The sequence below is a fragment of the Pinus tabuliformis genome, chromosome 3_1 (genome assembly GCF_031772625.1).
Source record: "Pinus tabuliformis cultivar Carrire ecotype Pingquan chromosome 3_1, CPIR1, whole genome shotgun sequence".
NCBI classification, from domain to species: Eukaryota; Viridiplantae; Streptophyta; class Pinopsida; order Pinales; family Pinaceae; genus Pinus; species Pinus tabuliformis.
In genome coordinates this window covers 294,587,298-294,599,967 of record NC_142301.1, presented here as the reverse complement: position 1 = coordinate 294,599,967, position 12,670 = coordinate 294,587,298, and the positions used below count along the sequence as shown (strand labels likewise).

At 37.4% G+C, this 12,670-nt stretch overlaps 1 protein-coding gene across 1 annotated transcript in view; it reads left to right on the top strand.

Annotated features, from left to right (window-relative positions):
• Positions 1–12,309, top strand: part of LOC149186941 (ABC transporter G family member 28-like) — a 198,154-nt gene extending 185,845 nt beyond the window's left edge. Inside the window, 1 exon segment of the mRNA XM_089409505.1 lies at positions 12,082–12,309. Coding sequence (XP_089265631.1) covers positions 12,082–12,247 — 166 coding nt within the window. The 3' untranslated portion in view covers positions 12,248–12,309.
• Positions 12,310–12,670: the final 361 nt, after the last annotated feature.

Below are 12,670 nucleotides of genomic sequence, written 5' to 3'. Positions count from 1 at the left end.
CCTGAACATGAATCTAACTCTAAGATCCAAAGGGAAACAAGAACTGGATATCAGGGAGGGATTCTTGTCTGAGAATAAATGAAAAGAAATGGAGTCACCACTCAAACAAGAAACGAACCGAGATGTCCAGGTGCCAAAGGTACAGATGAAACGATTAACGAGATGATGAAAGATAGGGCGATGAAAAGATCAAATGACGCCAGGAAATGTTGGCCGTTTGACAAGCTAATGAATGGCGGAAAAGATGAGATGTGCCAAAAAATGTTGACTTTGCCGGCTCGAATGAGAGATGAGAAAGATGAAAGATGAATGATGAATGTCGAATAAACCAAGGACAGAAAAAACTCTATCCCTGGCAACGGAACCAAAAATGTTGTCGCGCAGAGTGTCCAGGCACCGCGACAACGCTAAGACCGGGGCTGTCACCCTAATCCCCAATCTCTCCGTTTAAGCCATCTCCCTATAGCAGGCTAAGGGGGGTAGATCCTATGGGATAAAAGAGAACCAGCTGGTAATCAGCTAGCTTGGGAGACACAGCGAGGGAAACAAGCACTTGATTAAAGCTTAGAGATAATTTGATTAGATTTTAAATAATTAAGACCAGTGCGTTCACTAGATCAAGTAATTGGTTTGCTGCTGCTTGGAAAATAGAAATATGAACAAATCCTTTGACAATTGCTTGAAAATATTTACTGAAATGTCTAGCATATGATGAGCATTAAAACAATCATGCAATAAAGAATTTCACCAGATGTAAGTTATTCAAAAGATGCACAGAGCTCTAGCAATTAAATTTCAAAGGATCAAAATTCATTATTCAACCATGAAATTCAAATGCTAACCAGTTCATAGAATGATTCACCACTTTCAGATAGCTAATATTCAGATAAAATTTAAGCGCATTTAACTATATAAAAATGACAAATATTAATCCCACATTAAATTTTTTAGCCTTAGTGGAAAAGATACACCAAAATTATAAATGTGACAAATCCTTGAGTGAATATGCCAAGACTAAATGTGACAAAAATGTTTCGACACAATTAATTTTCTTTTTATTATTATTATTATTATTATTATTATTTGAAACAAAACCAAAACTAAACTAAAAATAAAAATTAAAAGCTAAACCAAATGAAATCAAAATAAAAGCTAACACTTAATCTATAAAAAAAATATAAAATCTAAATCCTTACTACTAAATGAAACTCAAAACTAAATCCAAATCAAATGAAAAACCAATTTTTTTAAATTTTTATTCCTTAAATTTCAAATAAAAAAGGAAATGAAACTATCAAACCTAACACATGAATAAAAATGAAATCAAACGTATGAGAGAAACCTAGCCTTAACACAAAAAAAAATGAAAGGCGAACTAAATCTAAACTTAAATCTATCTAGAAGATATAACGTGAATGAAAAAATAAACGAAAAATATCTACGCTAACCCTACTGATATGCTCATGTAAAATTGAAATTTCTGCCATTTGTTTACTGCGTGCAGGTGTGCGCAAGGGAGAGAAATCAACGGACTGGAGCGTGGAAATATAGCAGGTATGGCAGCATGAGGAGCTCGAGTCTGAGGGAGTAGTCATGCGGATGTAGCAGTTTGGCCAGTGAAGGGGAGTTTTAATGGGCGAGGAGTGTTGTCCGCGTGAGATGGACAGCTGAATGCTTGCGTGGAGGGATAAGGCAATACAAATCAGGCGGGTTTCCCTTTTTATGGTTGCCTACAGGTATGGTAGCTGCGTGGAAAGGCAGCGGATGAGGAGAGAGGAGCAGGAGGATAGCAGCGGAAATGGATAGTGTCGAGAAGGGAGCTGTGGGTTGGTGTGATAGATGGAGGATGTGACTGCTCGAGCGAGGGGATTTTGAAGACAATGTGCAGCTGCGAATGAAATGCATGAAGAGGCCACAGGTGACTGGAATGAAGCCGTGGCAGCGTAAAAAAAAAAAAAAAAAATCGATTTTCCCTGCAGGTTGGTGGAGTGGCGTGAAGGATGCTGGTCAGGGACAGCGCACAGGGGAGGGTTTGGACAGCTCTCACCTTAAGAAAAAAAAAATTCAAAATTTTTATGCGAAAATGAAACCCCAGCAGACAGATAGCTTGAACAAACCCTCAAATTTCTTCAACAAATTTGAAAATCCTTTGAAGAATGTCCCTGCAAAAATCACGTTGAGGCTAGATCTTACCCTCCAGGGCCTAGATCTGGGTTCAGGACAAGACTACACCTTCAGATCTGCAACCTGTAATGACAAAAAAAAACACCCAAAAACAAAACTAAAAATCCCTAAACCAGCTAAATAATTACAATATTCACAGTTTAAAGGCTCTAAATAGCCAGATTTATCAGTATGCCACAAAAATATTTTCAAAACTTTAAGTTCAATATGAGGTGCTTCAAAAAACCCTTCATGCATCCGCAATAGGAATTCTAATGATAACCTCGGGATCAAAACCCGTTGGGCTCTTCAGAAAATGCAATCTGGGAGTTGGCTGGTTTAGCCGAGAACTTCCTCGAACCCCCGGTAAACTCAAAATCAAGATTTGCCTACACAGCTTAATTCAACCATTAACAAAGAGGGAGAAATTGACAATAAAATCCAAATCTAATGGACATACCTGCCATCATATTCAGAAAGTTAACTACCATTCAAACCCTAGTGACTAAACAAGATACCTATGTTTAAAATCACTCTTCATCAAGCTATCATCAATGGCTAAAATTAAATTATGTAGAAAAATAAAACATCTTACAGCATTTCTAGAAGAGTCACACCAACAAGATTTCAACCCCAAAGTCTTTCTTTATTGCACATGAAAAACGATTACAAGAGAGCTTTTTTTAGCACAAGACTCCCAGATTGAATGATCTCAAATGACCCCTGACACTCTATTTAAAGAAAAAATTCCCAATGGCTAGTTCGAGTGATCCATGTCAAAGTGATCTTGACCGCCGATGAAGATCAAAATCTCTTTTAATCTCATCCGTCGAAAATTTTAAATGTTGAGGAAATTTCACATTTTAATATAAAAAATTAAAATTTTGCATTTATTTCCTCAAAACTTTGACTTATTATTATTTTATTATTTTATTTCATTTTATTTTTTTATTTTATTTTATTATTTATTATTATTTTTATATTTTTTATTATTTTTTTATTTTATTTTTTTTATTTAAAGAGACCCTCGAACTTAGCCTTTGGAAAAATCACCTAGGACCTAGGACTTATGAGGGGATAAAACATTTTCTAACCCTCAAGACACTTTACATCATGATTTTTACATTTTTACATCTCAAGGGAGAAAACCCATTTGACATAGACCCTCATAGACTACCCAGTTCTGTGACACAAATATAATCTAGTAGATCAAGCAATTTGTAATAACCTAACCAAATAGTTAGGATTATTTCCAAATCACTTTTACATAGACTCGATCTAACACACTAGGACTCCCCTAAGATTCTAATGACAAAATCCATTCCGGCTTTGGGGTTAGGCTGAAGGAAAACTCTGCCGATCATGGATTGGTGAGACAAAAAACCTTCCGGAACGTAGATCATCACTAGAAGATTAGGTTTACCTAGGTAATTACATGACACAGATCTACTAAGATTATTTACAATTTACACATGCAGACTGGGTTTACAAAATAACATGATCAGGCTAATGATGATAGTCGAATGGCACAGACATATCGATTAAGCGCTATCCCTTTTGCGAAAAAAGGGTGTATACTATGGGTAGTTGACACGTAGTGGTCAACAGATCCATCAATTGGAATATGAACTGCCCTTCAAATATGTATCCAGAAGCTCTGAGGATCCGAGATTTTAAGACTGTTCTTTTATAGAAATGGACACAATCTGAGTTAGTACTACCACGGCATGCTGTAGACCAAAATTGTGGGAGGTACCAAAATTTTTGTCATGTATCCTGAGATCTGAACACTTCTTCTTTTGTCTGATGTGTACCAAGACCTTTGCTATTGAAGATTGCTGATGTAGACTGCTTCTTTAATCTAGGTCTTGATTCTTGAATGTAGATCTTGATTTCTACAACTTGCTTTGATGCTTTGTTTGAAATCTTATCCTTGAATGTCTCTTTTTCTGCCCTTCCTTTGACTTCTGAACCCACTCCCTTAGATACCATGTTGAAGAATCTAGGGCATTCAGAAATTAGAGTGATTCTTCTTGTCATGATAACAATTTGTGAAGTATTTTTAGAGTTTATCTTAGCTTGATGTTTCTTTAAATTATTAGTGTGTGTGTTTACTTCATCAAATTGCTACCAAAAACAAAAGAGACAAGAAAACATAATATTTGGCTTTCTGCCAGGGCCAAAACCTCTCCCTCTTGGAGAGGAAAACCCACACAAAATTCTTTTTATAGAGATTCCAACTGACGAATACCAAGACCATGACCTTTGACACATTCTGCCTCTCCAAGACCAAGACATCAATCCTCTTTCTCAAACACTATTGAGATCATCATGATTACTGCACCATTGAAGCCATGATTGCTGCATCACTGAGATCTTCATTATTACCTCTTCATCATGTCACTGAGATCTCTTGTCTTCATTGAGATCATGACCTTCAAGACTGGGATCATAACTGAGATAGGATCATGAGATCATACTGACACTGTGATGATCTTTGTCACTCTTTTCATCATGATGAGACTAATCTCCCTCGTCACTGCTTCTTCTTATCAATGCTGCAGTGATTGTTATCGAGATATTATCGGCAAGGGGAAAAAATTGGAAAAATCGGGAAAAAATCGTAAAATACAAAAATATTCATTTTTTTTCAATTTTTTTAATATCTAAAGCATCTACAACATAAAATAAATACATTGATACATAAATATGATAAAAGAACTAATATGTAAGATGTATAATATCATTTCTAGTGCTACATCACACATAACAGTGTATCATGTCTTGAATAGTAAGTCCTAACTCCTAAGTCCCAACTCAACCTCAAAATATCAACAAAAAAATATAATAATGTATCTCATATCATGAGTCATAATGTCATATACAATGAAATGAACCAAATAACTAAAGTCTAATACTACTGATTTCCTCTGCCCTTCTTGCAAGAAAATGCAATAGCTTTCCCTTTCCCTTTAGATGTAGATGCCAGTGGAGTTGGCAGTGGACTCTACTGTGTTCTAGAAGCTGAAGAACTAGGAGCTATAGGAGGTAGACCACGTCCTCTACTGGTGGCAGGGGTAGCCCAGGTAGGTGGTGTCACCTCCTCCTGTTGCTCCTCCTCCTCCTCCTCCCCCTCCACTACCTCCTGCTCTAACCAATCATCGGCAAACTTCATGAGAGGCCTCTCGGCCTCAACCCTCCATGCAGCAGTGGTGTCAATCCCATCCAATGAGATGGCCTCCATATCAGGTATCCTCTTAAGTTGCCTCACCCACAATCGAAGATTGTAGTAGACATAGCTTGTGTCATTAAGTCGTTGGGACTCCAACCTGTACAAAGATCATGAAATAATAATTATAAAAAAAATATTGTTTAATGAATTCAAAAACTTATTTGGAAATTTGCAATATTTTAAGTTTTAACTTTTAAGTTTAACCTGTTGCGCTTGTTGTGTATTTTTTCAAATACACTCCAGTTGCGCTCGCATCCTGAGGAGCTACATGTTTGGCTGAGGATTCTGATTGCAAGCTTGTGCAGAAGGGGTACCCTGGCACCATACATTCTCCACCATGCATCTACAACAAAATTACAAATAAAATTTTAAATAAACATAAGAAAAAAATGAAATTTGAAAGTTGAAGCAAAGTATGAAGTTATGAACTTGAAGAGACAATGAAATTTGAAACAAACTAAAAAATACCTGGCATTTTAGTCGTCCTATCAGTCACAGCCATGTCAAAGCCAAATGTGCCACCTGCCATCTTGTATGTCTCAATTTCTTTGGAGATTTCTGTACGTTCTGCTGGAGATCGCACCATCCTCTGAACACAAGTTAAGAATCCATCCATGATCTCAACATCAAATACGAACCCACATGGGTAAGAAAATGCAGGGTTTAGGTAGATCTCTGCAACATTAATGGGACAATGGAGTGTGTTGTTCCATCGTTCATCAATCACTTCCCATAGGAGGAGTTGTCTCTGAAACCCCTCATCTCCCTTATCATCATAGTAGGCCCGAATGGATTCTTTGGCCCTATCCATGGCCTCATACAAATAGCCCATTGCGGGCTTCTCACCATCAACTAATCGAAGAACTTTTACCAAAGATTCAGTAACGGTGCACACCTCCTGCACTCCCGCCCAGAAGTCTTCCTGGTATGAAACTAATCTGCATATGGCCTCTCCCTTTGGTTTGCGGCTCATTGTCAAAACACGCTACTCCTCTGAAAGAAACATTCTCTTCACATCCCACATAGAATTCAAGAGGGATTGAAGAGATATGAAACTGGTGGCAAACCATGTAATGGCGGGGCGCACCAACTCTTTGTTATTGGTGAATTTTCTCATCAAGCTAAGCACAGATGTATGATTATATATCAATTTTGTAATTCTTTTTGATGACCCAACAATATCTTTGACAGAGGAAATTTTCCCTATGTCCTTCAACATCAAATCAATACAATGTGCAGCACAAGGTGTCCAAAATAAAGTAGGATGCTTCTCCATAAACATCCTGCCAGTAGCAACATAATTTGCAGCATTGTCCATTATGACTTGGACAACATGTTCTGCACCCATCTCCAAAATAAACACATCTAGCAAATCACATAAAATTTTTGCATCTTTGATATGTGAAGATGCATCAATGGATTTCATAAACATTGTCCCCTTGGGACAACTAACCAAGAAGTTTATAAGGGTTCTCCCCTTTTGGTCGGTCCAACCATCTGACATCATAGTGCATCATGTTTGTGTCCATGATGCCCTAAACTTCTCCAATCTTTTGGTGCAGTCAACCTTTTCATTTTGAAGAATCGGCCGTCTAAAGTCATCATAAAAAGGGATTTTGTACCCTAAGCCAACAGTTGCAATATGATCAACAGCAGGCTGGAAAAATGGATGATTCCTTGCAACGTTGAAAGGAATATCACTCCAAAGGAAAAATTTGGCCAACAACTTGTCAGCTTGTTCTTTCTCAGTTTTTTTAAGCATTGAAGTGATAGATGGTTGTGAACCAGGCGTGGTTCTAGGAACAAAAAATTATGAGGCAGCTACCGCGTTGGTTGTAGATATTGATGCTGAAGTAGAACCAGTGCCACTTCCTTGTTCACCTGAGCCTAACACTGTCTTTGCTAGTTGCTTCTTTATTTCTGCTTTGGCCTTTCTAAATTGGTGGAGCCTCGACCAATTTTTACGCGGTTTTCCTCAAGAGTGGAGTGCTAAGAGTAGAAGCACCCGAGATAACTGTGAGAGGAGGCCCCACATAATCTTCAGTCCAAATATTCCATAGAATATTCCTTCAGTGCATGAGCTCCTCTAATTAATTCGATTTTCCATAGAATATTCCTTCAATGCATGAGCTCCTCTAATTAATTTGATTTTCCACATGTGCAACTGTTGCTTTATCTCTAGGAAATTCAATTTTATGAAATAATGGTGTATTTATGATGCGGTGTGCTCAGTCATCCTCCACATGTCCCTTGACTCAACTCTTTGACTTATTATAATTTACAAGTCATTTCCACGTCATTCTGTCACATGGAATAATTTATTTCCCTCTATTTTATTTAATTATAGCCTAATTAAATGCCACAATTTCCATTAAACTTAGGAAATGTGGGTTTTGAGGGTCTAGAACACATTATTAACCCCTCAAAGTGTTGTTGATTTGGGGTAGCATCGGATGTGCTCTAGCCACGAAACTTGGTGGAGAGGCTAAGGCACATGAGATCTCCAATACCTAGAAAGGATTTGGGCAGATTCTAAATAGTTTGGGAGATATTAAAATAATTAATATTTTTAATGTAATTCGTAGGTCTAAACTTAGGGAAAATAAAATATTAATGTGAATTAATATGAAACTGTGTTAGAATGGTCCAAAATTCATGGATCAAGCCAGATCTAATCTTATTAATGTGAATTAATATGAAACTGTGTTAGAATGGACCAAAAGTCATGGATCAAGCCAGATCTAATCTTAGTCATTGATTAGGGACTTAATCTCGGCCGTTGATTTGTCAACAAGAAAAGTATAAGAGGAGGCTTGAGGGTCACTTAGAGAATACACTGAGGGAGACCAGTCAGTTCAATTTCTGGAGCGGGGTTAACTGAGAAATTGAACCAGTGGTCTGGTTAGCAGTCAGGAGGCAGCACATACGGAACAGAAAGACGAGAGATCAGTGCAAAGGCAAAAAAGGCAGACGTAGGTCTAGAGGGAGCCACGTAGAGGCAGCAGAGACTGCGCAAAGACAGTAGGGCCTGCATCATCCACGCAGAAGCTGCAGGAGTGACGCAGAAGGCCAGAGAGGTTGCGTAGAGTCTCAACAGGCTGACGCAAAGGGTTTCAAGGCATGCAGAGGTTAGCAAGGTTGACGCTGGGTTCAGAAGAAGTGCTGAAGAATTTGTCTATCTGTGGGTAAGTCGGTTGGGCACTCTGTTGTACTAGAAAATTGCTGAATAATAAAATCCTCCCTTGCTGCACTAGTTTTCCCACATTGGGATTTTCCGGGGACATTAGTCCAAAATGTCTGTGTCAATGTGTTGATTCTTGTGCATATGTTTGTTTCTATATTACGGTGTCATATTTGCAGCAATATTTATTTTAATGTTTATTGAAGTGATGTCATGAATAACTTATGGTGGAATAAGTAGGAAAAGTAAATCAATCACTGCATTGATAAAATTTTCACAAGTGTGTCATAGTAGAAAGTTGAGGGTGAGAGGTGTAATTTTTATTACTCATACCCCATACAACTTCTCTAGACAACACTTATTACATTATATATACAATTTTTATTACAATTTTTGACCTGCGGGAAATCTAAAAAATGAAAAAATGACTACCTAGACTTAACCAAATTCCATAAAAAAAATTGTTTGATCTAGTATGGTAATATACATCGACTCTAGACACTAGGACTCACCCAAGGCCTCACCATCAAGTTGTATTCCGGCTTTGGGGTAATTTGGGGGAAAATCTCAATTAATTATTAACTCTTGGTAGGGAGATGATAATTAACCAAGTGAAAAAACCTCCTAGAGTAATACTCACTTGTTGGCAAGGTCTCACGCTACCTAGGCCTATTACAGACTCAAAACTCATCATTACTAGCATCACTTATTACAATTCCCCGTAGGGCGTGGAATCTGGGGACAAGAAAAAATGATGAGAAGTAGAAGTAGAGTTTAAAAACTATGGTGATCTGATGATATATGATGGTACAAGTGTCCTTTGGTACTCCTTGGGCTAGGAGTCTTCATATATCATCAGGTGCCACTCCAGTGGTCAACGGATCTCAACTAAGGGACTAAAATCTCTTGTAGGTTGGTTCCTATAAAAGTTGTAAGTTGGTGATTACAGAGGATTGGTGTCCTCACAATTGGTTGTAATGAAATGAAGATTGTTTACAAGTTTTTCTTCAAGTCTGACTTGCATTTTGATCTTTGTGTTTTTACATTGTGGATGATTGTTTATGTGATGTGAATTCAATTTCAAGAATAACTAAGTTAAAAATTGTTAAAAGTAACGAAATATTGATTCACACCCCCTCTCAGTATTTCCAACAGTGTTTTCTCCATTCCTTTGGATATACACCTTTAAATCCAAGGGTGAGGTGTTTTAGGGATTTCAAGTCTCTAGTGGAAATAGAAAGCAAGAGGAAGGTCGAGTTTCTTAAGACTGTTGGTAGAGGGGAATATATTGGAAATGCTTCCAATCATTTCTCATATCTCAATGCATCTTGTGGTGGAGAATCTTTCCTTATGCTCCACTACAAAATGGTGTAGCAGAATGGAAGAATAGTGCTATCATGAAGATGGCTCGTTGCATACTTCACTCCAAAAATATGAAACTTTCATTTTAGGAAGAGGTTTTCATTTCTTGTGTTGTTACAAGTATGACTCCTTGTGAGAAATGGCAAGGACACAAACCCTCTATTTATCACTTTAGAATCTTTTGATCTAGTGCATGGGCCCATGCTCCTAATGAAAGGCACAATACATCAACATTTTCAGATTGTGCTACACTTTGGTTGGATATAATGAAGCTTTCAGGGTTACTATCTTCGCGATCCTCGGCCTATGCATTCGTTGAATATAAAGAGGCTACCTTTGATAAAGTTCCTATGAACGATTTGCCAATATTTCTCATTACTTCTTTTAGATGGTTCTTTAGATGATTCTCGACATCCTTCCATGGATTGTGCCTCCTATCATTATGTTGGTCTTCTTCCTACTCCTTAATGTGCTTCTCCAAGCACTTCCTCTACTAGAATTGGAAAGATAATTGAGGCTAATGGCATTGATGATTCATCTAGCCTAAGACCAGTTATTGTTTCTTGTCAAGATGTTCCTTTCAATCCTCCTTTATTAGATGAGTTTGTTGATCATACCCCTGAGGTTGATTCATAGGGCGATAATGGATCACCTTCTCTAGGTAAGCAAATCAATGATGATGACAATGACAATAATGATGATGATGATGATGACTAAGAGGGAGGCCCGCCGCCCATCTACTTCAACTACTCTCCCTTTGGTTTGATCAAAGCCTTTTCCTAAGTGGGCTACTTCCTGCTTTGTTGATGCAAGAGTTTCTTGTTGGTCCTTATCATCACTGAGAGCCTTTTCCACCTCATGCCCTTATTGTTTAGGTTGATAATATTCTTACAAAAATCTTACATCTTGCCTCCAAGTCACTTAGGAGTGTGATTTTTGTTGTTGAGGACCCCAAAGGATTTGTGAGGAAGCAATGTGGAATTTATGGGGGCAATACCTTTCGTCAGCAAGTGTGGGGGGAAGGGGGGAAGAGGTGTGTAAATCTTGTGATACAATGCTATCTCTTTGTGATCCATGTTCAACTTGAGGGATGGTGATATTTATGGATGTAATCTTCACATGTGACCATGACACCACTTTATCATTGATGCATTTGCTAAGGCCATCCTTCAATCTTTTATTATCATTTATTTACAATACTAGTGAGTGGTCAAGGCCAACCCAGTCAAACTTTTGCATCTAGGCTTCTTAACCCCTCTTGGGGGTAGTGCCTTGCTTGAGTTGCATATCGAGATATCACGAATCTCATTTTCAAACAATCATCTTATGATCTTCTTGATCTCTCTTATCTAGTCCTCTATGCATGAAGGCACCAATATCTTTGGTACTTCATTCGTTTATGTGCACTTGTGCATTTCTTTTGTATTGCACCTTGGGCTTGTTTTCTCTATCTAGCATGATAGTATTATCTTAGGGGAATGGTTAACACCACATACCCCTTTAACCCCCAACTCAGGGAACTAGACCTTACTGTATTCATTGATTGATTGAATGTCACCTTTGGATCACTTGCCCTCAATCTTTGTTGATCTCTTATAGTAATCACATCTTGAGGTTTGCAAGGGTAACTCGGTATATCTACCACAAAGATTAGTCCAAATTGCGAGCGGAGATCTGGGATTTCAGATATCAATATATGGGATTTCCATAAATCAATATCTATATCTATAGTGCACTTGTGACCGGGTTTTTGCAGACTTAGGGTTTGTTTTTTGTTCCATTGGTTATCCTGTTTTCACTTGTGAATCTTGACAAAATAATATTTATCCATTCCTTGATGAATATATAGACATAAGTACCTTATAACTTTACACTTACAATTCCTGAACAAAATCTTGGTTTTGTCATCTGATCTTGAAGATTTGGAGCAAATACTGTCTGTTTAACCAGGAAGCTTGTTTTTTCAAGAAAATCTAATGTGTTATTGTGTACTATATCCCATACAAACTGTCAACTTCTAAAGGTAGGTATCACACAATGAATATAGTTATTTAATATTACATGATCATTTTAATCTAAATCTCGTGGCCATGTAGAGATATTTTTTCGTTTGATTATTGAATGATTCGTTTATGCCTTGCAGATATTCTGGTGTATGGTTGATATCTCGTTGTAGCTTACTGTGGGGAAAAGGATACCATGTAGGGTACGGGGTTCGTTGTATCAGTATTCTTGTCGGCTTTGGAGCATTGGCTCGGATGTTTGCTTTTCTTTGTTTGATTTCCTTTCATAGGAAAAGGCAAAGATGATTTGTAAATTAAATTTATGAGAAAAAGGTTACATGTGCTTAGTTGTTAGTTTTAAAATGTTCAAGGGATAAACTTTCCTATGTTAAATCTATATCAAAGTTACTTTTAAAATGTTTATTGTTTATGTTTATTCGATTGTGATTTGTACTATTGCCTATCATATGCCGACTTCTGTTTGATAGTTTGTCTTATAAGGTATTAACTTGAAACTTGTCTGGTCTTTAAGTATCTAATTTTAGTATCGAATAACAGTTCTATTGAGAGAACTTGGAACCATTAAGTTTTCAACGTCCAGCCAGTCTAACTTAAGGTAAGCGAAGTATAATCCCATCTTAAACAATGCAAACTGAAATCTTCTGTCCCCGTGTAGGTATGGTGTACCGCAACTGCCATCTGAATCTAAATTTTAATATAACTGTCTGA